At 41.4% G+C, this 25,044-nt stretch overlaps 1 protein-coding gene across 4 annotated transcripts; it reads right to left on the bottom strand.

Annotated features, from left to right (window-relative positions):
- Positions 1-2,351: 2,351 nt before the first annotated feature.
- On the bottom strand, positions 2,352-25,041 carry U2AF1 (U2 small nuclear RNA auxiliary factor 1). 4 transcript variants are annotated; one of them, XM_006260470.4, is made up of 9 exons: positions 24,934-25,041; positions 19,206-19,293; positions 15,338-15,404; positions 12,206-12,255; positions 11,428-11,526; positions 8,601-8,734; positions 8,076-8,168; positions 7,471-7,533; positions 2,352-5,555 (listed from the first exon to the last, which is right to left on the bottom strand). In XM_006260470.4, exons 1-9 carry the CDS (start codon positions 24,975-24,977, stop codon positions 5,402-5,404), a joined length of 792 nt encoding a protein of 263 aa, XP_006260532.1. In that variant the 5' UTR covers positions 24,978-25,041; the 3' UTR covers positions 2,352-5,401. The 4 variants fall into 4 exon arrangements, with proteins under 4 accessions (XP_006260532.1, XP_006260531.1, XP_006260534.1 ...); XM_006260469.4 differs by lacking the exon at positions 15,338-15,404 and adding an exon at positions 16,283-16,349; XM_006260472.4 differs by lacking the exon at positions 7,471-7,533.
- Between the last annotated feature and the right edge of the window lie 3 nt (positions 25,042-25,044).

The following is a 25,044-nucleotide window of genomic DNA, read 5'->3' on the forward strand; positions in this document are numbered from 1 at the left end:
GGATCCCCTGCCACCCGCAGCCACTGCATGCACACCCCCTCTCTAGCCCCCCACACAGCACAGACAACTTGGGCCAAAATACAATTCACCCAGGGCACCATTTTCTTTAAGGCAAGCTTTGGTCTCAAGGGCTGCTGCCTGGCTGCAAAGAAGTGATTACAGGCCTACCCAGGAAGACTGGGCCACGTGAGGATAATTGGCTTCGTCAGGGCCAGAGGAATTTAAAAGCTCACAGGGAAGGAAACCAAGAGAAAGAGGGAAGGCTTCAAGGTGGCAGCACTGAGCTAGGACACACTCTCAAGATCAGGGAAAGGACTGCAGGGTACTAGTTAACCCTTTATTATGTATTCATTCGTTTATTTGCCTCGGGACAAGAAACTGTGCTAGAAATAGCAACAACCCTTTTGCAGATCCAGGACTACAACTTTTACTTTTGGACACCAGGAAAACAGCAACCACCAGGGATGCATAGGTGCTGATCAAAGATTTAAAACTAAGGATCCAGAGGGGAATATTGAGCAAAGAACCTTAGATGCACCATTTTTGCTTCAGCTTCTGGGTCAGATCACTTGCTTTTGTGGGCACATTCAGGATGATTTAAAAACCAGCAGCATTAGGCAAGTGGGTTCAAAGCCCTCAGGGCAAAGAGTCTGGATTGCATGTCTCCATTTGAGTGCTCAAATGACCAGACTATCGCAGAAGAGGTAAGCACCAGAATTCCAGTTTGAGAGGGAAAGCTGATGCAAGTGCTGCACTTTCCACTGAGCTTAATGCTGCTGCTTGCATCAAACAGGCATTAGGTGTGCTCTGTAGGCTCCTAACAAACCAAAATGAAGGCAACTCCCAGCTCTGATCTGCACTGCAGTAGGGCATCAGGCAGAAGGTAAGATACCTGTGTGAATTGGCTCAATTCTGAGCATGCCCACAAGCTTGAGTCTAGGCATCAAGGAATCTTTTCAGGTGTAGGGGTATCTAATGAATCTAGCTGCCTCCACAATTCTGCACCTACTGAAAGAGGTGCTACATGAATTGCTTTTCGCAACTTAAGCAAGTAAAATTCCACTTAAGTCCAGCTTAGATTCCTACAAGAACTATTAGATCTAGCCCTATATTCTGTTCTCTTACTATTCTCTCTTTACATTGCAGTCCGGGAAGTTATTACAGAAGTCCTCACACAGGTCCTCAACCATTAAAGACCTGGTTAAAAGCCAGAAGAGACTTATTAAGCACACTTTGTTAAGGATAAAGTGAAGGATCCCCTAGCTGACCCTTCGTGTAGTCAACCAAATCAAAAAGCTTATAAAAAAGCCCAGATGAAATGGTCCCAAAATTCAGAGGTGCTAATTAATGCACATTATGATCAGAGAGTATGCATCAGATACTACAATAGTTAAGTGGCCATGGACAAGAGGGAAGTATGTCAGCTGACTCATCATATGTAAACAACATCACTATTTCAAAATAGTACATATTTTCAAGGATGGGGATGCACTTCAGCCCATATGAATTCAGTTGATTTTCATATACAATGTCAATAACTCACCACATTTGGACACAAAAGAATTGTACCTGTTTCCTCTTCAAGTGAATAAGTTTTGGTGACAAGGGTCCAAGTCAACCATTTTAAAATGTGGTAACTTAACAATTCAAACAAAACAGAAGTAAGTCTTCCTGTACACTTCCAGTTTACTTAGATGCCATGTTCATTTTCAGAAGAGACAGAGGCCTAAAAAAGTTTTGTAAGCCTAGAAAAAGCACTAAACACTGAAGGTCTTCAAAGAGGTCTCATCTCTGTCTGGTGAGACTATACTTCTGTAGACTGAAGACAGGAAATTCAGATTTAACCTACCTGTGAAACAGTTTGAAATAAACAGGTGCAATGTGAGCAGAGGAATCAGGTACATTCAGTGACCCTTGGCTGAAAAATCAATTTAACAAGTTGTTTTGTACAATGAACAAGTGTGCACTGGGCTTCCAACACACTAGTTACTCATTTCCTCATGCTGCCCCTGTATTGTATTCTGAAGTAAAAACAAGATCATCCAAGTTATGTTCTCTACAATCAAATATGAAATTTTGAAGAAGTCCTCCAGCACTTAACTCAAGTACAACTCTTTTTGCTTAGAAAATACAGAAGACTTTCCAACAGATTGCTAGAAAAGATTGCTTTTGGATTTAGGAAACAAAAGGACATTTTCCACCAGGGTTTTTTTGTTTTTGTTAAGATACAGAAGACAATGTCACTTGGGAAAGGGAATTTAAAGTTTCTGATCTCACAATAACCTGGATGACACCGTTTTAAGGAGTACCTGACTAAAAGAAAGGGGTTATATATTTCTATCACGTTCATGTTCAGTATAAAAAAATGCTTTATTTTGAACAAATTATCTCCATTTGGTGTTACAGGCTTAAAATACATCATATTCATGGGCAAGCAGCATTTCACAGAATAATCAGATAAGCCTAATACAAATAAAGAGGAAGCCACTTGGGATTATCAGTCTTAATTGGTCTAGTCAGACTTCAGGAGGTCCTGTATGCTGTCACTTATTTGAGGTCAAAGAAATCCATAAATTAACATTTCTGTTCAACAGAAGAGATCCTGACATTTGCAAGCATGAGAAATGGGTATCTTTGGAAAAAATAATCTTATTCTAGGCTTTGAAGATGTGGGAAAGGTAGGCTGGGATAAAGTAATCTCTCTTTTAATTATTAAACCTCATTGGCAGCTTTAGACGGCTTGTGTAAAATAATCAGCAAATGTACCTTTTGAAAACTTGCATTCAAAGCTTCACCACTAACAGGCAGTATTAGATTAATTGGAAGGCTTGACTGAAGACTGAGTGTATTGCATAAGTATCTTGTACTTATATACACAATACATAGTTCTATAATATTTGTATTTCAGAAGTTCAGCAATGCCCATACTATGCTAGACACTGCATATATGTAGAGGAAGATTTTGCTGGATGTTGAACTGTACCTAGAGAAGCACAAATGCAATACTTAATCTCACTGAACGTGGGAATACATTAATGCTTTGTCCAACTTAAAGGCCAAATGAAGGGACTGTGTCAATAACTTGGTTTCAGTCTGTACTAATATTACCATTGAGGTCTTTCAGGCAGTGTTGAAGCCCTTCAAATGAAAGGAAACTAGGATCTGATTTTCAATGTGCTTAAAAGCATAATTTAAATAATGAAGATATCTTTATATCATATTAAAGATTCTGTTGCTTTTAAGACATTAGTCTTAACCCCCCCCCCCCCCCCCCAAAAAAAAAACCCAATAAAAAAAACCCTTCAAAATCTAGTTAGTGGAAGCATTCAGCACAGGGCTAGGTTTAACTTGCATTCTGAGCTGGCCCAAAAGTTTATTTAGAAGTCAAGATTTTTACTTCCCTCCATCACTATTATTGAACCACTTTCTAGTCCACAATGCCAAGTTCCAGCAAATTAAATCAACTCTTTAGGCTCATGTTTTGGAGCTAACAAAATAAGAACTAAATGTGAACAGTCACTATAACCATGCTTCCATATTTATTACACTTTGAAAGAGCTGTTCCTCAAATTTTTAAACACGTTTTTGGCAATTTCAAGACAACCTACAAAACACCAGTAACAGTGTTTCCTCCCTCCTGAGAGCTATATAGTTAAATTGGGTATTTCTTCAGGTACAGTAGGTTGTAGACAGCCTCCCTACAGATCAAACTTTTATACTGTTTTTTTGAACTGCTACATAAGCAGACAAGAATTCAGTTCTGGCTAGGCAGCTTGCAAAGTCAGCTAACTGCAAAAGTTATTTAGCTTTCAATGTGTGCCAGCATTCTTAGTTATAGTTCTACGGCCTTTAAGAGACACTGAATGACAAAATATGTATTCTACATGCTGTATCAATTTATAAGAATGTTTTACAATTGCAATGAAAAAACAGATTAAGACTTGCAATTAAAACTGCTCTTTCTGGGTGCATTTACACATGCACCTTATTGCAGAGTTGACTAATTAGTGCTACAGTAAAGCATCACCATCTACACATACACTGATATTAGGGTGTGGTAGATTAACTCTGCTATAAGACAGTACTGTTGGGGACAGCACTATCTTACAGCAGAGTACTTAATTCTGCCAAAATGCACGTGTAGATGGTGACAGAGGCTGGCTAGGGCACGAGGGTGCAGGGTCTGCCTGCTCTAGCTCCACACTTTAGTACTCTCATGCCACTGGTCAGCCCTGACTGCCACTGCCACAGCCATAACCACACAGAGCCCAGGGCTGACTCCTTGTGCCCTGTCACCTCGGAGCTGTTCCCAGGCACACATGGAGATACTGCACCTAGGAGCAGCTGATTCCTGCATAAACTGAGCCAGAGTTTATCACATCCTCTTAATAGCATGTGTAGATACACCCTTTGTCCATTAACTTGCTGTGCTATAAACACATTAGGTAGGACAAATACTTTGAACCCATTTCAGGTGTCCTGGAGGTGACAAGGGAGTTAGAGAAGATACACAACACTTTAAACTGGTGTCCAACTTACTGATTATCAAACAGTTAATGGACCATGGAGCAAAAGACAGCTTCGATTCTTGAATTTTTCTTCTTAGATATCCTTATCCAGAAATTACCCTGCTGCATGGTACATGCATTCTGGCATCATAACGTGCTGACTTACTGGAGGACACTTCATAATTTTAAAGTTACACGCTACACTAGATACATTTTCTTTCTAAGCTATTATCCAAGAGGTGTGTGCACACGTATGTGTAGAATCCCAAGTAAAATTTAACTATAAATTCTGGCAAAGCCAAGAGTAGTAACTCAGCTACTCTGCAGTGCTTAGAGAATAGGCTTTAGATTTTACACCAAAGAACTGGATTTATTGTAAATGCCACAGTCACAGTGATAGACAGTGCACAGACTTCTAGTAACAAACAAACATACATATTTTGTAACTAAGCATTTCTATTGGGTAAATAAAAGCGCTTCGCACAGCCTTCCTTTAAATGTGCCTAAACTAACCTAAATAAGCAGACAGCATAGCAGAAAAGGAAAATTTAGGTGGGTAACTTTCTTAAGCAGTATATTTGTCCCCCCATGTATATAATTTACATTATATACATGCATTTTCATTAACAGTTTAATTCATACCTGAATGTAAAGACTGGCACACCTCCAATACAATTGCCACCTTTTAACTCAAGCATAGTTAATTCCAGGTATTTGTCAAGATAGAGGAATGACAGTTAAAAAGACTTCCCCCACAAGAAACAAGTTACACAAAGAATACTGTATCACTACAAATTTTTATTCAGAAGCCCTTCTTTAAAAAAATCTCATTACGAACTTGTTTGGTCAAACTACACCACTTTCTAGCAGACATACAATAAAAATGGCATGGCTCAGAATCGACCAGATCTTTCACGGTCTCTTGACCGCCTCCTATCACGTTCCCGTCCTCCACCTCCTCCTCCTCCGCCGCCACCACCACCGCCACCACGACCACGATCTCTGGATCTAGAACGACGTTCACGGGACCTTGACCTGGATCTATGCCTTCAAAAAAGTTGTAATACGTAAATGTTTCACCACGTTCAATATGACAGTAACATCCTACAGAGAACTCAAAGATCAACTAAAGTAGTAATAAGATAGCACTCAGGCAGGTGTGGTCTGCAAGACCACAGAAAGAAGTTCAATTGCAAGAGTCCACATGTGTAATGAAGACTGCTGTCAACTATTAGATATGGGGTAACCAACTTATGGCATGCATGCCAAAAGTGGCACAGGCAGCTGCTTGGTGTTTAGCGCGTGAGGCCCAAGCACCTCCATTCCACCAGCCCAGGGTGCAAACTATCAGGTACATCTTTGAGGGGGCAAGGATGAGGATGGCACTCAGGAAGGGTCGGGGCACACCTATCAAAGGCTGGCAAACACTGTGTTAGATTTCTTGTCCAAATGGCAAGCAAAGACTCAGTGACAGCAAGACTCCTCCCTCTAACTGTACTAGTACATAATAAGTTGTAGTAGTAAGAAAAGGGAAAATCTTTACAGCCATCAGCAGGTTTTCCTGAACACAGCAAATCTACAGCCCTTTTGAAATAATTTTCATTAAACATATTAGACATCTGAGAAAGCATTAACCAGTCAATTCCTCTATTTCATACACATAAATTTCTTTGTTTACATGTATGCTGGAAATTCCTGTTTACAAGAGGCAGCCCAGATTTAAGAGGCCCCACTTTTTAAAATTAAAAAACAAGGATTTTCTGTATCAATTTCCCCACTAGCAATGTACCCGAGTAACTGGCACATAGCCACCTCCTCTCTAGTCTCTGCTTTCTCCACCACAGAGGAAGTCAAACAATCAGTTCTATCACCACAGAGAATGCAGCTCTGCCACAGTTACTGCAGGATTACAGACTATGGACCCATGTTTCTTAGGGGCAGGAAGTGCACAGGTCACAAATATACTAGAAAAAAAAGTTTTACACCAATCAGAATATAAAACCATGCATTCAAAGCTTCCGAGGGTATGCTATTTTATTTAGAAGTATGGTACAGGGCTAACATAAGAACTGATATTCTGCGTTCACCTCAACTGCTGAACATGCCAGGTTTATTACTGTAGAGGAGTTCAGTGATCAATGTGACAAAAAGACTGGTTCTGCTGTGATACAGGAGAAACTGGTGCCTTAAAAAGGCGGCATGCTTGTAGGAGGCAGAAAATGAAAAAAGTGCTTTGTGTTGACCATTTACTTTATTGTCCCTTTGATTCTGAAATGTTTGGCACAAGCTTCAGTCCCATTATGGCTAAACTATTTGCATGACCTGTTTAAAGTCCAATTCACAAACTCAAAAGGGAACAGTTCCAAACCGTGCTTCCTTATAGCAAAGCTCACTGCTAGTATGGGTCAACTTGGGTTTCACAGATGATTTATTTGCAGCCAGGATAAGTAAAGTGGGGAAGGGGGAGGGAAGAGCATCAAATTGCTGTTTGTGCTGACAGAGGTGGAAACTGGGATACTGGGGAACTGCTACATTCCAAGGCCAGATACAGACAAGCGAGAGTTCTCACTGCAGGAAGAGTGTTTGGCAAAGGGAAAAGAGATCAAGATTCAGAGAAGTGACCATATGGCTCCTAAATTGATAACATTTTGACAATGTTTTATTTTAAAGGTTCTTAGCATAAATATTGAAGCCGATACAGACATTAGCCTGCAATCTCAGATGGACTCGTATTTAACTGGGGAATTCTCATTAAAGCAGTTACTCAACTGTTTTTTGTTTTTTTTTGCACAAACGATACAATGTTTACTTTTTGCAATGCACTTTCTAATCCACTAATTTTGTACATCTGAGGGGAACAAATAAAGTGTCAAATTGGTTGCAGTGGAAATTGAAGTCTTATGAAGAAGATGCATATTGCATTGATAGAAGCAGTATTAAATTGTCCACAAGGTAAACTTACTTCACATTCACCAGTTTATCAGAAGCTTCTTGCCATTCTGTGACGTTCACTTTCCTTTGCCACCTTTACATCAATCATAATAACTTCAGGTGTTTATCAAGACAGTTAAAGAGACTTGCTTCACAAAGATGCAAGTTATACTAAATATTGCATAACTACAATTTTTTTAGTTCAGAAACTATCAATACTAGAACCCTTACCAAAGAGAGGAACAGGAGTACTAACTATTATAAGTTTTGTGATGCTAGCATCAACTTGTGGTATGGCTAAATTTCAGGACATCCTTTCCAGTTTCTGCCCACATCCTAGATATAAAAAACTCACAATCAGTTGTGAAGTGGGACACTTCCTTTCTAGATCCTCTGATAACACTAGCTTTGGTTCTTTAAATTTTGTCAGTCATGAAGTAGCAAAAATAGCCAGAATAAAATTTTGAACATCTATGAATAATAGATGACTTTATGGCATAAATGCAACAGGAGAGCAAGCAAAAGCTTAAATTCTTCTTAAGTTAAATCTTATTGTTTTGCTTTAAAATGTTTAGGAAATAAAACAGCTAAATTACTCCCGTCGGTTGGAGCTTAACTTCAATTACAGATACTCACTTCTTACGACGACGCCCATATAACTCACGTCGCAATTCTCGAGAAATGGGTTTCAAATGCATAAAGTTACAGAAGCCTCCTCGTGTGCACTCTCTGAAACAAAATTAAGAAAAAAAGTTACCACAAAGAAATTCTTTTCTCCTTACACTGTCAATTTTTTGTATTACATTAATTACTACAACATTCTGTACCAAATCTGAGTGGTTACTTAGCCATGCCCGCTAATTTTAACTCTCTTTTTTAATATTACACTAAAAATGCATCTGTTTGGTAAAACATTTTAACTGGCCAGAAGTGGCAATTCAGCTTGTGATTCACAGGAACTAGCTATGTGCCCCACGTCTGAATAAGAACTGAAATTTTTGGATACAAAGAGATTGAGTGCACATAGGTACTACAGCACATGAATTGCACCTGCTCTGCATGTCAGTATTACTCCAAGGTTCTCTCCTGCATTTCTGTTGATTGCTTTATTTTTCACGCAAGCTATTATGAAAAGAAAATGGGGGGGGGGGGGGGGTTTACCCCATTTCATATTGACGGCAGCAAGCTTCTCTGAAGTCAGTCACAGGAGAGAGCTCAGCATGAATTGGCTGCCCATTAAACCAACGGTTGTTCAGGTCAATCACAGCTTTTTCTGCATCTTCTTCACGACGAAACTAAATAAAATAAAGAACCACAACAATTTCTCAAGAGGCTGCACAGAAATAGGTCAGATATTCCCACTAAATCAATGACTGAGTACCCAAGCAGGTCATTCAGGACCAACTAACCATTTTTGTGGTTGAGAATTTTTTTTTAACACCACTAACCCACTGAAGCAAGTGCAAGTATGATATGGCTTTTCACTAACTGTTGTTCAAAACAAGCCTAAAAAGCCTAAAAATTTCTCTATTCCACATTTTATTTGGCTTTACTTTTAAAGCACCGCAACTCATAAAGACAGGAGTGCATTTGATTTAAAGAGCAAACAATTTTAAGTAAACAGGCAAAAGGTCTGACAATCTTCTCTTCCCAGATTAGTATTCCACAAAATCATGTAAATTAATACTTATGTTCAAGACACTAACTAGTCTTGCAAATATGCCACATACTACCTCATTCAGATGCTTGAAAGTTACTATCTACAAACATGAAATCAGCTTAAGGATATTTGATAATTAGGGCTCAAATCAGCTACCCCAAGCTATAAGGCTTATTAAAAACATTTAAGCACACAAATTCCGGATCATCCAAGTCAAGGGTGGGAAATTATTCGGGTCCATGGACCACATAGGCAGTTCTGGGGAGCTGCTGTGGGCTGGTCAGCACCCCTCCTGCTCTGGAGCCCACATACCCTGTGGCTCCTCCCTACCACTGCCCCAACCCTGACCCTGGTCTGCTCTTGCCTTTCTAGGCAGTCCAGGCTGCAGTGGTGGCTCCTTCTGGCTGCCACTGTCACTGGTCCCAGCCCTGGAGTACTGGTGGGGACCCACACACAAAGCCCTGACCCCAGCCCGCCCAGCTCCTACTCCAGACTTGGCCCAGCAGAGCGGACCAGCTAGAATCCACATACACAGCCCTGACCTGGCCTGCCATGCGCCTACTCTGGACCACCCAGCCATGCTGAGCAGCAGCAGCAGCCAAGCAGAAGCACAGGCAAAACCTCCCACCCCACCACTGCCAGGCCCTTCTTGCTGAAGCTGCAAGAGCCTATGCCCAGGCTGCCTTGCTATTCCTTTCTGCCACCTCTAGCTTGCCCAGCAGGGCACCAGTGGCAGTGCAAAAGAGCTGCAGAGCAGTCCAAGAGCAGGCTCAGGGTGGCTGCAGCAAGAAGGGCCTGATAACAGCTAAGGGGAGAGACTGCTTTCCCACCCCACACCCAGCAGCAACTTCTGCTGCCACTGCTCAGCATGGGCAGGTGAGTTTGGAGCAGGTGCAGGGTAGGCCAGAGCTGTGTGCACATGTTCTGGATGGTCTGAAGCTGGGCTGCTCTGCTGGGCCAAGCCCGGAATGGATACGGGGCAGGCCAGGGTAAGGGCTATGCACATGGGTCCCTGCCAGTACCACAGGGCTGGGGCCAGCAGCAGCAGCAGCAAGGAGCTGTTGCCACCTGGGCTGCCTAGAAAGGCAATCCAAATGCAGAGCACCCTACCTCACCCTCCTGCACAACCACAGGGCAGCAGGAAGTGCCGTGGGCCAGACAGCAGGTGGGCAGGGCAGGACCAAGGGACCCACTGCAGGCTGGCCACATTTCAGTATTTATAACACTGCCAAGGATGAAAAAGCAGGAAGCAGGCATACAATTTTTTTTTAAATTAATCAAACTACCCAGGAGAGCATAGAAAACACCAACAGACTCTCCCTACACATGAAGAAGTGTGTTTGTGCTCGAAAGCTTGCAAAGAACAATTTTTCAACTATTTCGTTGGTCTAATAAAAGATATCACATTTACCCGAAGAACTTTGTCTGCCTATGTCCTTACACCAACATGGCAACAACTAACAACCCTAAAGGTTAAGGGTAGCACCTAAAATTTGGGACATTTTAACACAGCCACCCTCATATTCAAGTAGCGATTACTGACTATCCAGCGTTCGTTTTTTTAAAAGTGTTAGGCTTATACAAATACCGTTCATTAGTATGCTAAACAAAGAGATGACAGTTTGAATAGAGGTAACCACCATTATATATGTAAATTAGCTTTATGTCCAGGCTGAGCAAGGTGAAAAGACTAAGGTTATTTGCATTCCAATACTCAACTGTTAGCAAGACCACAAATAATTTTTTTCAAGTAGCTGACCAATTAAGCCTCTTTCTAATTTTCAGGTTTATATGGAAATTAGAGAAGTAGAGCTGGAAGGGACTTCCAGAGATCACCTAGTTCAACCCCGCTCCCGAGGCAGATCATTCCTATCCAAACCATCCAATACAATCCATAATTTAAACTCTACAGAAGACTACTGTCAACTCTGATGCAACATAGATATAACACCCTAATCTGCTGCATTTAGAATAGGTGAACCATAGCAGCCAATTGGATTGGTCCAGCAATTACCATTTAACTGCAAATTTCTTAAGTTACTTTTATAGTACACACTTCTGGCAACTATAATTGTTACAACAGGAAAGGAGAAAATGGCCTTGTTTTCATAAGCAAAATTATTTTAAGAGTGCATCCTTTTTAAACTTTCTTCTATACCCCATAACATTTGCTTTTCCATTTTCCCTGGTTTGGATTTTAACTGCAACACATCACTAGACTGTAAAGTTATACGCTTCCATTAGAATGCTATCATGCTTTTGCAAATGTTAACTGTACGCATTAAAGAAAATCAGAATTCATGATATACTGTGGAGTTCGTGTCCTACCTTGACATACACGTTTCCAACTAGATGATCTCCAAGGTTATCACAAACATTCATCTCCTCAACTTCACCATACTTCTCTTCCATTTCTGTGAAGACCTCCTAAATATAGAAAAAGCGATTGAAAAAAAATCTTGTGCAAGTTAAATAACTTCTCCACATAAAAAGACAGCTGATTAATGCCAAGTAGGAAAACAGTTCTCTCTCTACATGCCTGTTGCATGGTTTTCTAGACACGCCTAGGCAACATCTAGCACACAGTGGCTACTACTTGGATAAAGTAATGAACCATAAAAATTGTTCTTTTTTTGTATTTGGGAAACGTATCAGTGTTTTGGACTGCTCTCACAGACATAACTTTAAGAAAGTAAAGCCAATCCAATGTTTCAGTCTACTCCATTTCCAAATTTATTCACCAAGACTCAAGTATATTTTGACGTCACGTAGGTATAGGTGAAATAGGTGAACAAAGGGAATTATATTCTAGTCATCCATTAAGAATAGGTTCTTGGAACAAAATACTCTAGACCCCAGAGTCTTTGCAGGATTAGGTTCTCAATCCCCCTATTGAAGGTGAGGGGCTCATGAACAAATCAGGAGTATATAAAGCTGCAGCTGTTTGGGTTTTTGTTGTTGTTTTTGGTCCCAAACCAAAAGTTTACATTTTTGCCCCCCCTCCCCCCCCACTCCTCTGCAAAAGGCATTGCCACAAACTACTCACTTCTGCAAAATCAAGATTGTCTAAAGATTATGATTTATTTTAATCAGTAAGTTAACATACCTCAAAGAATTCATCATAATGTTCCTGCATCTCAACATCGCTCACAGCACCTGCAAATACCAAGTGTCATACTGATTAGAATGCATATTTTAAGTGATGAAAGGATTCTGAACATACTATACAATAACTTAAGAGAAACCAGAAGAAGCCATCTACTGGAGCATAAGAGATGCCATGTAGCATGTAGCTAACCATTAGGAATATTAAGCATAATTGTGAGCAGCCTTGAGTCCCAAAAGAAATAGCTCGGAACGTAATACTAATATGGTCCAAAAGTTTTAATCAGCATCCAATTGATAAACTCAGAATTTAAGGGGAAAGGACTTTGAAATATTACTCTGATTAACAGTAGATTCCCACCCTCAATGATTTTACCTAAACTTAAGGCAAGTGATTTGTCATATTAACTGTTTTAAGGTGTTACAATTAAGAATTATGTTCCTACAGGAAGAGCTTCATTTTAAGTTGTTCATTCCTTCAGTACAAATGCACTGAAGTTTAGGGAGAAACTGATGCGATTAAAACTGCAGCTCATCATTATCCAAAGAATGTGTTTAGAGCAGTTCCCAAAGTGATGCACTTTTCTCATGCCCTCAGTGAAGTGTGAAGCTATATGCTTTGCAATAGAAAGTATTTTTTCATTTAATTTTAATGCCAATTTGTTTTTCATAATATTGCAAAAGTCTTTTAGCGTAACAGAAGCTAGCCACATAGGCATTTTAGATATTTTTTATGCTCCTTTGCAGGTGAATTTCTTTTTACCTGCTGCTACAGAAACTGATGTAAGTTTTGCTGATTTTTTTCAAAGCATTATGACTAGCAAAAGAAGTTACAGTCAATATTTCCAGTCCTATGGCATTTTATTATACATTTAAAAGCCATATACATTAAAGCTAAACTGATTGTTTCCATCAGTTAAGCAGCTTAATTAAGATCAAGGGAATTTTAAAAGAGGTCCTGCATTTAAAACTTAAAGATGGATGCTTCTTATAAATTTAAAAAGTACCCCAATCAAGCAGTTCAGGCTCAAGACATTTAATCAGTTTCCAAATTCAAAAACTATTTGTTTTTTTTAAGTCTCCTTTGGTTATGCAGGAATGCAAGACAACCCCATTTAGTCAACATTCACTACAGTTTAATAGCTAACCATATTCCAAGGGCTGTGCCAACAATGATGATAGCATACTACCACCAGTTCATTTTGTTTTAAAAGACATCAGGTTCCATAGGGAAAAATAAGAGGGCATAATCAAGGGCATAATAAAATGTTTACAAAATGGGAAATTGCTAAAATCCACTACGGAGATTTCATTGTCAATTTAAGAGGCTATAAAACAGAAATACATGTCAAAAGTACTTGAGTGTTTTTCTAAGGTGGGAAGGGTACACATCATACATAAGACTTTACAAACATTCAAGAGCCAGGGCTACCAGCCTCTCACCCTTGAGAAGCCCATCTATCAATTAAATCAGTCAAAAAACTATTACTGGTAAAAACTAAGGTTAATCCTTTACGACGACAATGAAAAGGAATACAGTCAAGCAACAATATAAGCATTAAAAATATCTACCCAGGTTATCCGTTATAAATACATGCATTGTTTAAAACAGGGATAACATTCACAAGCCTGGGGAAAAGGGGGTTTCAACAAACCCACTGATAACAGGGCTATGGCTGTACCACATCAGGTACAGTTAGGCTCTGTTAAGTAATTACCCATTTATCAAGATTTTAAAAAGCTAAAGTTTGATACCAACATTTAAATACTAGTTTGGATAATATTTATTTCAATTAAAGACTCTTGCGAGTCTGGGCAAATATAATCTAAACAGCTCCACAGCAGGCCAAACTTTGACTTTGAGCAAATTAGTTACCAGCTCATTGAGAATTTAGCTGACATGTAGGAAATACCCAATATCCACCTGTATGTTCTTAACACTGCTAGAATGAAAGGCCCACAGGCCAATAAGACTAAGGCTATACAAACAAGTAACTTATTCCATTTTTACATAAATGCCCTGTTTGATAACTGTAATGCTATAAGTATTTAAGTGCCCTTTAACAGGGGTAGTAATTTTGTTTCAAGGAGAAAGAGGTGGTACTTATTCTACAAGACATTCATTTTGCAAATCACAGTGCCCATTCTGAAATGGGTCTGATTTCAGAAAATGCCTGAGTATACGCTGGTAACTAATCTGAACTAGTCTAGGATTCAACGGTTAAAGGAACAGCTAAACAAAACTATTACCACACAGACAATGTCCAATTCATAACAAGGTAAGAGTTAGAAAAATACCACCCATTCTTTTTAATTCTAAAGCTCGTGTCTTATTTTAGTGTAACTGATCAATTACAACAGATTAGGAAGCACAGATTGACAATTATTAATGTCATTTCAGTTTACTTTTTGCCCATTTCCTACTTCTAGTAGGATCAGGAAATAATTTCCTAACTCTATCCAAACAGCTTCCTTTCCTCAGTGTACTCTTTATATTTTTCCTACTATATAGATATGCAACTCAGTAACTTGCTTTGCAAATTCAAATTCCAGGAGTCTTAAACATCCACCTAACTAAAAGGACAACTACCCAAGAGTAGCTTTCAGCAGTCTAAATGCACCTTCCAAAGTAATCACTACATGGAAGCTGCACCATTAGCCTAAGATAAATTTTTGCATGCAATCTGGAAAGTTCCAAATTCAACTGCTTTTAATATGAATATAGGATGGCTAACACGTTCAGGATGAAGTTAGTGTATTCTGTCCTACTTTCTGGACAGTAGAATCTAATGCATTAGCATAAAACATACAGCAAAAACATTTCTAGGATGCAAGTGGCAGGGGGGAAGGAGGGAAGAAGAGCAGTAGATAAAAACTGCTCTATAGGGGATACCATTTTGACCACTTTTTGTTTTAAAGAATGAGTATCCGAATTCTCCTCAGAAACAAGTTCTTGTGGAGGTGAGGACAAAAAAAAACCACAAAAAACAAACAAAAAACAAAAAATGTTTGATACATTATGAAATGTGGTCAGTTTGATCCGTTAAAACTAAAATGGTAGACCAGCTTAAGTCGACACTGAGCTCTGACAATCAAGCCCAGGGAACCAGTGAAGGAACTAGTATGAACTTACAGCGCAAACCGTCAGCAGACTGGGAAGAGTTTTGAGGGTTACGGTAAATGTTCAAGAGGGCAATGGTCTGAAATACAAAACGCAACAACTTTATATTATGGAAAATAAATTTAACACGTAACTGGTTTCCTTTAGGTGATCACTTTAGTCGAGTTCCAGGGCTGAAAGAGAGGTAGTTATAATCTCCTAAGAGGGAGAATTTTCCCTTAGCTGGTGGCCTTTCTGTATAAACCTAACACTGTAAAGCAATAGAGATCTCATACTCCATTATTGTATTTTTAATATTAAAAAAGACTTTGCTCACCAATGTCATCATAAAGGAATTAAGATAGGGTTGCACAAAAATATTTATATAATCAATGTTATCAAAATGTCACAGTAACAGCTATTATATGCAAGGTTTTAGGCATAATCATTTGTTTGAACCTGGCTTTAGTCAATATTTTAATTTTTTTTTTTAGAAACATCACAACCCACAAAATATATTGAAATAGAATAGGCTCTGTTCTATAATACAATAATTAGAGCACAATATGAAATCTCCATTCAAATTAAAAAGTGAAATAAAACCTGTAATCCTGGGCAACTTACCGTACATCATAAATATACCTATGTTTTCATAGCATATCAAGAACTTGAGAAATGCCTGCAGTTTAATTACTTAAACAAAATTAGAATGCAACACTCAATGACAAGGTATTAACAGCACATTAACAAATTTTGAACTGAGAAGTCCAACTGGTTTACTCTCTTTAAAACAGACTTGTTGCACTCTAATTGCATACATTTAACAAGCTCTTGATATGTGTGCAAGAAGAGTTCCATCACTTGTCCTGTTTGCAACAGCTTTATGTCAGCAGCTCAGAAGTCAACATTGTTTTCTCAATTAGGAGTGGGCTCTTTAACACCATTCTTTAAAAAAATTTCTCCAACTGTGGGACTTACAGTGTGAGCCGTCAGCCGTCTGTGCACTGTTTTGGGGGTTACGATAGATGTTTTGAATCAAGATGGTCTGCGGGGAAAAAAAATAAAAAGGGGAATTCTACTGGCTGCTGTGCATATAATAGACAATTGCAAAGAGACAACTTGTTTGCAAACAGCTAAAAATAAAATTTTATTCACAAGATTCCCTTTTTTATTTGTGGAATATCTTCTGAGATAGCATCTCAACCATCATATTATGAAAACAGTTAAATTAACCACCAAGAAAGAGCTGTGTATGTTTTTTCTAGTGAAGTTTCCCAAAGACAAGATTTGGTAGTGATTATTTGACAATGAGCTCATGACAGCCACAAAACATCTTGAATACAAGATGTTGTTATATATTTTCTTGAACTTTGATTTTGCCAGATTTGTTACCGTGGGCCTAGAAAAAAGTTGCAGTCTGTAACACATGCACAATATTGCATACAATACCTTAAATGCTTAAAATATTTTCTCAGACACCATCAAGCTATCTCATTTTGCTTCAACAAGCATTTTCTTGGTGGATTCTCTGTTTATATAATATAATAGTTTAAAAAATGTCCACGTTTTCCGATCCTTCAATTAAGGACAATATCCTTCTAGCCCTTCTGCTTTTACTTGAAGAATTAGACCAGGCAGACTTGAAACCTTACATTTGTACCGTTCTTCTTAAAATCAAGTTGTCTGAAAAAACAAACCATGTTTAAGTTAGTAAACTAACATTACATAAAATTCCAATGTCCACATCACTGTATGTAGCTCAGAAAGATTTAGAGTCAATTACTTTAAAGTACAAGTTTACAATTAAAATTAACATGACTTTTCATCCCCAAATTACTTTTACTAAGGCAGTAAAAAATTATTATTTAAAACGGAGCCAGCAACCTATGTATGGTGGTCCTACAATATGGTAAAGGACATGCTAGGTGATAGCTTTAAACCTTCTGAGTCATAGAGACTATGTTGCTGCTCACTTGCCAACATTTCTTGATGCCACCCAGTGGTAAGAATATATACTGTTATAATTAAATCATACACTGATTTTATCAACACGGCACTCCCAAAACAATGTCAGCACAATGAGCACTCCATTAGTAAAATCTGTTCATCTATTTTCTATCACAGCTGATTTCTATTACCTGCATAAATAACTAATTCCAAAAATCAGATCAACTGCAGCTGTCAAGATTCATTACCAGCATCACAATCTAGCATGTCTGCAAAGTGCAACACTACAGACACCGATCAGTGATGCCACTAAACAATGGTGACAAGCCCAGCAGTCCACTTAACTGCCATTCCTTTTTATCACTTCCAGCAAAAGCAAATCTCTCAGCAGCACAGAAAAAAATGATTTTGCTGGTTAAGAAAAAATTATTTGGAGAGATTAAAAAAAAAAAAAGGCTCTGCAAACATATTTAGACACCCAACATGGAAGGCAACTATCTATTTCTAAAGTTACGTGATAGGAAGTCAGTGGCAGAGTTGGAAATTAAGTCCAGGTCTATTAATAGGCTAGTATAATAGCCTCACAAATACAGTAAATGTTAAAGCAAATAATTTAAGTCTCTCAGATGATACTGCAGTAAAAGCTGCGTTAACCAGCACCTTACAAGCCAGCACCCTCTCCAGCATGCCAGCTTGTAAGGTAAAAGCAAAACTGGAAGTGCCCACAGTGGCACTTCCAGTTTCGCCGAACCCCCAAGGCCCAGGGCAAAGCAGCCTGCGCTGCCAAGCCCCCAGGGCCCAGGGCATAGCAGCCTGCGCTGGGTCCACCTCCCTGTCCCTTGGGGCCCATGGGAGGGGCGGCAACACCCCAGACATGGCGGGAGAGGCGGTGGTCTGAAAGGCAAAGATGCCTGTTTGGGCCTCTCAGTTAACTGGCATATTTTGTTATCTGGCACCCATGGGGAATGGGGGGTGCCGGATAACAAAGCTTTTGCTGTACTTAGTTTAACAAATTTGCAGGAACAATTTTAAAGCTGCTACTTGAAATGGGAAAACTACTTTAACTGAAGGATGGGAAGCAATTCCCCTGTCATAGCTGAGGCATATTAGCAGGGGACTCCACTGTTGCATATGCTATATTTATAGGGATAAAGTCAATAAAAATGTTCATATGCACCAAAACAGTTTTGATGCATATGAAAATTGTTTTACTGACTTTAACAAATACAGGAGAATCTTCTGTGTGCCTTGACAATCAGCAGTGATAGAAAACAAAATAGAAAAGCTTAAATAAGAGATTCACTATATTAATTTCTGCCAGTGTGGAAGAGGTTCTTTGAGAATTGTAGTATTAATAAACGTGCTGTAAAAATAAATAAATACAGATATTTAAGCCCTATTTTGCTGCTAACACTAGTTCAGCCAAGGGCAGGATAGTCTGTACAGTCAAATGGTTTAGGTCCATACACAGGTAGACAGGCAATGCTGAGAAACCATTCTTCCACACCCAAAATGCTGAGCAAGTCCAAGCCCAACATTTACAGCCCAGGTCGGAGATCAAGAGACACTAAGGGAACCGTCTCTTTCATTCATGTCAGAGGAGAGTCCAAATTGGTAAACAAAAAAGAACTTGTGTTCTTCTATTTGGGATTGGTGCCACTGTTTGTGATATAACCAGTTTGGGATGGTTTAAGTGCCTACACATCATTGAGAAGGCACACTCACCTGAAAGTTAGCACTGGTTGGTCTCTACTACAGGCAAGCTTACAACAGCATCGCTTCCTGCAGCCATTAAGGGTGACAGGAGACAATTAGAAATGCTGGGAGAAGAAAATCGGAACACCCCCAGAAAAATCCCGTAAAAACTGGGGCAAAAACCAAACTATTTAATTTTGAATTTTATAACTATTATTTTAAAGAAACATATATACAAGTTCAAATAGAAAACACAAACCTGGCTAAATGTTGGCTTATTGTGTAATCGAGAACATCTGTCTCCATGACGACAAGCTCCAATTTTGAAATAAAATGAACAGTTGACTCTGCAACAAACACACAAAAGATAATTAGTTGCCTATAAAAATTCAAAGCGATACTACATTAAAATGCAATTAGCAAAACAAGCATAGTAGCTCGCAACTTAACCCTGAAGTCCACAATTACTTGTTGAGCAAGTCCAGCAACTGGACTAGCTGGCTTGCAACCATTTTCCTTTCTCCCCCCAGTCCATGAATAGACTGATCTAATGAACATCAGAACAGCCTAGAACATCTACAACCTAAGGTTTATTCAGCCCCTTATAGCTGCATTCAGCTCGTCAGTGGGAAAAGCCCCTGATCAGCAGGATGATCATTTCTTTCTTCATTTCACCATCTACACCAGGCTCCCATGTCTCTTTCTCCTTTCCAATCCTTATATCCCTACTAATTATGCAGTTTCACATTTCCTCTTCCCTTGTCAGCTTCATCCCATTCCATTTTTTGATCCTAGGGGCTAAAAGGGCATCATTTAAATACCTGAAATTTCAGAATGTCAGTACGAGGCTTTAGAATGAATACTTCAAACAAAACTGAAAAAGGGCAGAGCAAGAAACACATCTTAAAGCCATGCTTTCAGAAAGTCTGCAGACTTCACCAGTTAATCAATTTACATCTGAAAGTTTATAGTCAATCTGGAATATAAAAGCCTGGGCTATGTCTACATGAGGAAGCCATAGTAATTATAATACAGACATAGTTCAGTGATACTACATCTTACTGTGGACTACAAGAATCAATAGCAAGGTGTTTTATTTCATAGATTTCATAGACATTAGAGCTGGAAGGGACCTCGGAAGATCATCGAGTCCAGCCCCCCTTCCAAAGGGCAGGACGTCAGCTGGGGTCATAGGATCCCAGCAAGATAAGCATCCAGTTTCATCTTGAAGGTGTTCAATGAAGGCGCTTGAACCACCTCCGGTGGCAGGCTGTTCCAGACCTTGGGGGCTCGGACAGTAAAGAAATTCTTCCTTACGTCCAGCCTGAAACGATCTTGTAGTAGTTTGTGACCATTTGACCTCATCATCCCTTGGGGAGCTCTGGTGAACAAACGTTCCCCCAGATACTGGTGGTCATCCCTGATAAACTTGTAGGTGGCCATCAGATCACCCCTGAGCCTGCGCTTTTCCAGGCTAAAGAGCCCCAGGGCTCTCAGCCTGTCATCGTAGGGTCTGCTTCCCTGACCTCTGATCAAGCGCGCGGCTCTTCTCTTCTCTTTATGCCAGTATATTTCCATCTAGTTTAATTACAAGGCTTAATCACACCCCTGCCACATACCCAGACCCACCCACCCATGGTTACACTGCCATACCTTTCAAATGAACAGAGGCCTAATTTAAAATGAAAGCTGAGATTGTACAGAATCTGTTAAACCTACATGTGTTGCATGCAGTTAACCCAAGGGTTGGCAACATATAGCCCATGGGTTGCATCCAACCTATGGAGCTAGAGGGTTTTGCTTTGTGCCTGTGTTCACACCCAGGCCAGGGCTGCACAGCTTGCACCTGTGTCTACAGCACTACCATTTCTCCTTGCCCCCTGCCACAACTGGGAAGAGGACATAGCTTTCAGCTGGTGGGGAACTATGCCAGGGTCAGCCAGCTTGTAGCTGCACCCCTACTTCAGCAGAAAGCAGTGGGAGGGGTGGTGGGAAGGAAGCAGGGAAAAGCAGCAGCACCCATGCTGCAGCCAGGGAACAGGAACTTGAGAAAAGTAAGCAGTAGCAGCAGACAGCTCCCAGCTGCTTTGCCCTGGCATGGGTGCAGGGACCTCTCCCACCTCCAAATGTGCCACAGAAGCTAACCAGCCCACATCAGATCTAAGCCAGGTTATTCTAGCCCACAACTGGTCAAAGGCTGGTGGCTGTCCAGACTCTGAGAAATACAGTTGATGCCACTGCTTTAATTATCTTAAATCCATAACATGCAATTTTACTTAAAAGGCAAAATGATCCAAGGCCATTCTTCTGCCATTTGAAAAGAAAAAAAACAACCTGCAGGGGTATGGAGCCTTGGATATCCTATTATGACAAATTGATGTAAACCTTATCTTGACTTACATGCATATATACAAGGCAAATCTGTATGTTAGTTTAAACAAGTTCCCTGAACAAAATAAGCAATGAAAATAGGACCTTTTTTCCAGAACTACCATACTTCACAGAGTACAAGTCGAGGTTTGAAGTCTAAATATTAACTATTAAAATTCAACCTTGCCTTACACACCATATCTCCACCCCTGCAAGCGGCACCAGGTTCAGTGCCCAGCTGGTGTGGCCCCACCCCCTGCAAGCAAGACTGGTGCAGTCCAGGCAATGCCGCTCATAGGGGATCTGACTGTGCCAGCAGAGCCCAACGCTGTTCGCAAGGGATGGGGACAGGACTGGACTCTGTTCAGCTGGCATGGCCCCGTCCCCTGTGAGCATCACTGCCTTGGCCACACCAGCGCTGCTTACAGGGGATGGGGCTATACAAGCCGAGCACTGAACCCCCCCATACCCTGCAAGTGATGCCGGGCCTGGCAGTGCCGCTTGCAACAGATGGCCAGGCTCAGCACTTGGCTGGTGTGGCTCCCCTGCAAGCCTGGCACTGCTCACAGGGGACGGGGCTGAGCTCGGCACTTGGTTGGCATGTGCCCATCCCCTGCAATCCTGGCGCCACTCACAGGGGATGGGGCCGGGCTCAGTGCCTGGCTGGGGACGTGCTGCTCGCGGGGGACAGGGTTGGGCACAGTGTTCGGCTGGCATGGCCCCATCCCCTGCGAAAGGTGCTGCTGGTGCCACTTGCAGAGGATGGGGCTGCGCCAGCAAAGCACCAAACCTGGCCCTGACTTATACACCATGCATACGAAAATCCTTACCTTTCAAAATTGGGAAGCTGGGGGTTGACCTATACACCATGAAATATGGTATATCTACATTAGACTTTGCTGGCATAGGGACTGCCTCTTCCCTTACCTCTCAAATCCTCAAGATCAGCTGAGAGCAACCCTCTGAAAGGTCCATCTGTGCACCAAATTAATTTAGCAAGACTACGTGGGAAGCTGTTCGTGGCAGTAACCCCTCTGCTTTGGAGACACCCCCCACTCCTCCACCACTGAAACCCATTAAGAGTCCAAAACTAGACATCTTCTGGATGTGGTACAAGATCTTTATTTTGGCAGGCTTTTTGCAAGTGGGGTTAAGTACTGGGGTACTGTTTGGGGAGCTGTTTCATTACTGTTTTATTTTCATATTTTATCTGTTGCTATAGTTTATTGCAAGCTGCCCTGAAGCTATTTTTGGGGAGGAGTGCCATATAAATCAAATAAATAAGTGAAAAGATGCATCATTTAAAGGATGTGATTTTTCTCCCATATATTCTTTATCCTTCCTGATATGATTACACCACCAAAATTTTCTGGTCTTGAATCTACCACTAACAGCTTGGGTTTCAAGCAAATAAATCACTAGTAAGAATGTCAAGGCTCCCCCACCACAAACAAAAAAGACTTCCTGGTAAATAATGTCTCTCCAAAGAAGACTGCATGGAAGCACCATGAGTGGGAAACCCCAGGAGGCTAAATGTTAATTTCTGGCATGAGACTACAGAGCTTTTTAAAAACATTTTTCAGCATCCTGCTGCCTCCCCAAGAAACAGGGGTAGTGAAGGCAGAACACTTGTACTTCCAGAGATATGAGACCTACCCTGGACAGCTCTTTAGCACTGGAAATGTGATTAGCACCACACTACAACTGTAACCTCCTAGCCCAATTTGGCAGGCTGCAGTAGTATGCCAAACTACTGTAACTTAATCAGGAAAGGACTTTATTTCTTAAAACTACTTTGCTTAGGAAAGGTTTATCCCATGGGGGAGGCAATTAGATAGGACCGATAGAAAATTCCTCTGTATGGCCAACATGGCCTATGTGCATATATGTAAAAAAAAAAGTTATTTTTCTTTACCACTACATTAGTAATTTATGTGGAAGAGAAAGAAAGGTAAAGCTGCCCATGTGCCAGACCCCTCATATTCCCCACCTTAACTCTGGTACTCTCCACAGCTGTTTCTAAGGTTCCTGGTACACATTACATACATTACACAACTAACTGTGTAATCCCACAATACATGCAGACTGCCTACACGTGCAAAATATTTATTGCACCATTAACTGGTTAATCTGGGCAATCAACGTCGGTCGCAAGTGCAAAGTAAGGATCAGATGATAAAAATGACCACCTAGTTACCTAGAGCCAACCAACTACAAAGTTATGCTTGAAAAGGTGCACCAACTCCATTGCTGGTTTCTACCAGGTTTGAAGTGTGGCAGGGCCCCCTAAGGAGCACAACCAGCTGTTAAGTAACTAGAAAATTTCAATGTTGCATTTCCAGCTGCAAACCACACAGGGAGAAAGCAAACTGGAAGGCAAACTGGGGCACGGGGTGTGCACTGCTACACAGCCAAAGCCAGTACAAAACATTCTTAATAAATTCCCTTTTGCACAGGCCTGGGAGATGTTGGCAGGACCCCGAAATATGGAGCGAGTCTAGGGTTGCTAACTCTGTTTGAATCTATTCCGGGAGGTTTTATCACATGACATAAGGACATTGACTGACCTACTGTACTGTACTCAGGAAGGCAAATGCACATATTACATTTTAAAAACCCACTGGACTACTGTACAAATCAGATTCAACATTTATTTTAATAAACGCCCTATCACTGATCTCCTGGGTAACTCCCAGCAGTCTCCTGGAGATTCATGTTGAATTTCTGGAGACTCCAGGGCAATCCTAGTGAGGCTGCACGGTTGGAGCAGTAACTCCTCACGGCCAGCCTAACACACGGTACATATAAAAAAGTGCAAAAATCTCGAACTCTGGGTTTAGAAATGAAACTTTTTTTATGAGACCAACTGAGAATAATAAGAGGCATCATCTCTGAGCCAAGAGTTCTAGATTTTTGCAATTCTTCTGGTCTCAGACCAACATGCTGGCACATCTCAAAGATCATTTCATTTCAAACACACCCCTAGGGGTGGGGAAAGAAAGGAACAAACCCAATGTAGTCAGAGCCCTGACGCTACTAATAAAGACGAAGCAAGTCGGGACTTACTCCAACGAACACGGAGCTGGGCGCCAGGGTGGCTTTGCCTCCCAAATACAATAAGAGCCAGGCCAGGACTAGGACACAGGGACGGATAGGGCTGTGCAGCCCCGGACTCTTCCTGCGGGCGAGGAGACCCCCGCGAGGCTGAGCCATTCCCGCCCCCCCAGCGCACGCGTTACCCACGTGGGGCCAGTAGCCAATCCCCAGCGGGCGGCAGAGCAGCGCGCGCGGGAAAGGTTCCGCCGTACCCGCATGGCGGGGGGAGGGGGGAGAAGAGGAGCGCGGCTGCTCCACGCATGCGCAAGGACTCCACCCGCCCGGGTAGTAGTGGGGGCGGGGACGCTAGGCCGCAGCGCTCGGCGCACGAGGGGGGGCGGGGGGAGGGGTGAGGAAAGCGCACGCCACAGCCACATCCCAGTGATTCCCCCCCCCCCCACGGGGCCAGGGAGCAACGCGAGATGCGTTCCCCACACTGCACCGGCGCTGGGGAAGAGGCGCTCTGCCCGCCCTCCGTCACGAGCCCCGAGCCCAACTGCCGCCGGGGCCCCGCCACTGACTTGTCCTTCTCAGTGCCGAAGATGGAGGCCAGATACTCCGCCATCTCCTGCCGCTCGCCCGACCGCCGGCCAGCCCGGCGCCGACCGAGTGCGTCACACGCAACGCGCCGG

The sequence above is a fragment of the Alligator mississippiensis genome, chromosome 1 (genome assembly GCF_030867095.1).
Source record: "Alligator mississippiensis isolate rAllMis1 chromosome 1, rAllMis1, whole genome shotgun sequence".
NCBI classification, from domain to species: Eukaryota; Metazoa; Chordata; order Crocodylia; family Alligatoridae; genus Alligator; species Alligator mississippiensis.

What these genes read in the sequence shown, in the direction of transcription:
- U2AF1 (XM_006260470.4), bottom strand. Translation starts at nt 24,977, where the DNA reads ATGGCGGAGTATCTGGCCTCCATCTTCGGCACTGAGAAGGACAA. An exon ending in ATAAGCCAACATTTAGCCAG is followed by an intron (nt 15,405 to 19,205) that starts GTTTGTGTTTTC and finishes TTTGTATTTCAG; the next exon opens with ACCATTGCCCTCTTGAACAT. An exon ending in TGCCGTCAATATGAAATGGG is followed by an intron (nt 8,169 to 8,600) that starts GTAAACCCCCCC and finishes ATTTTGTTTCAG; the next exon opens with AGAGTGCACACGAGGAGGCT.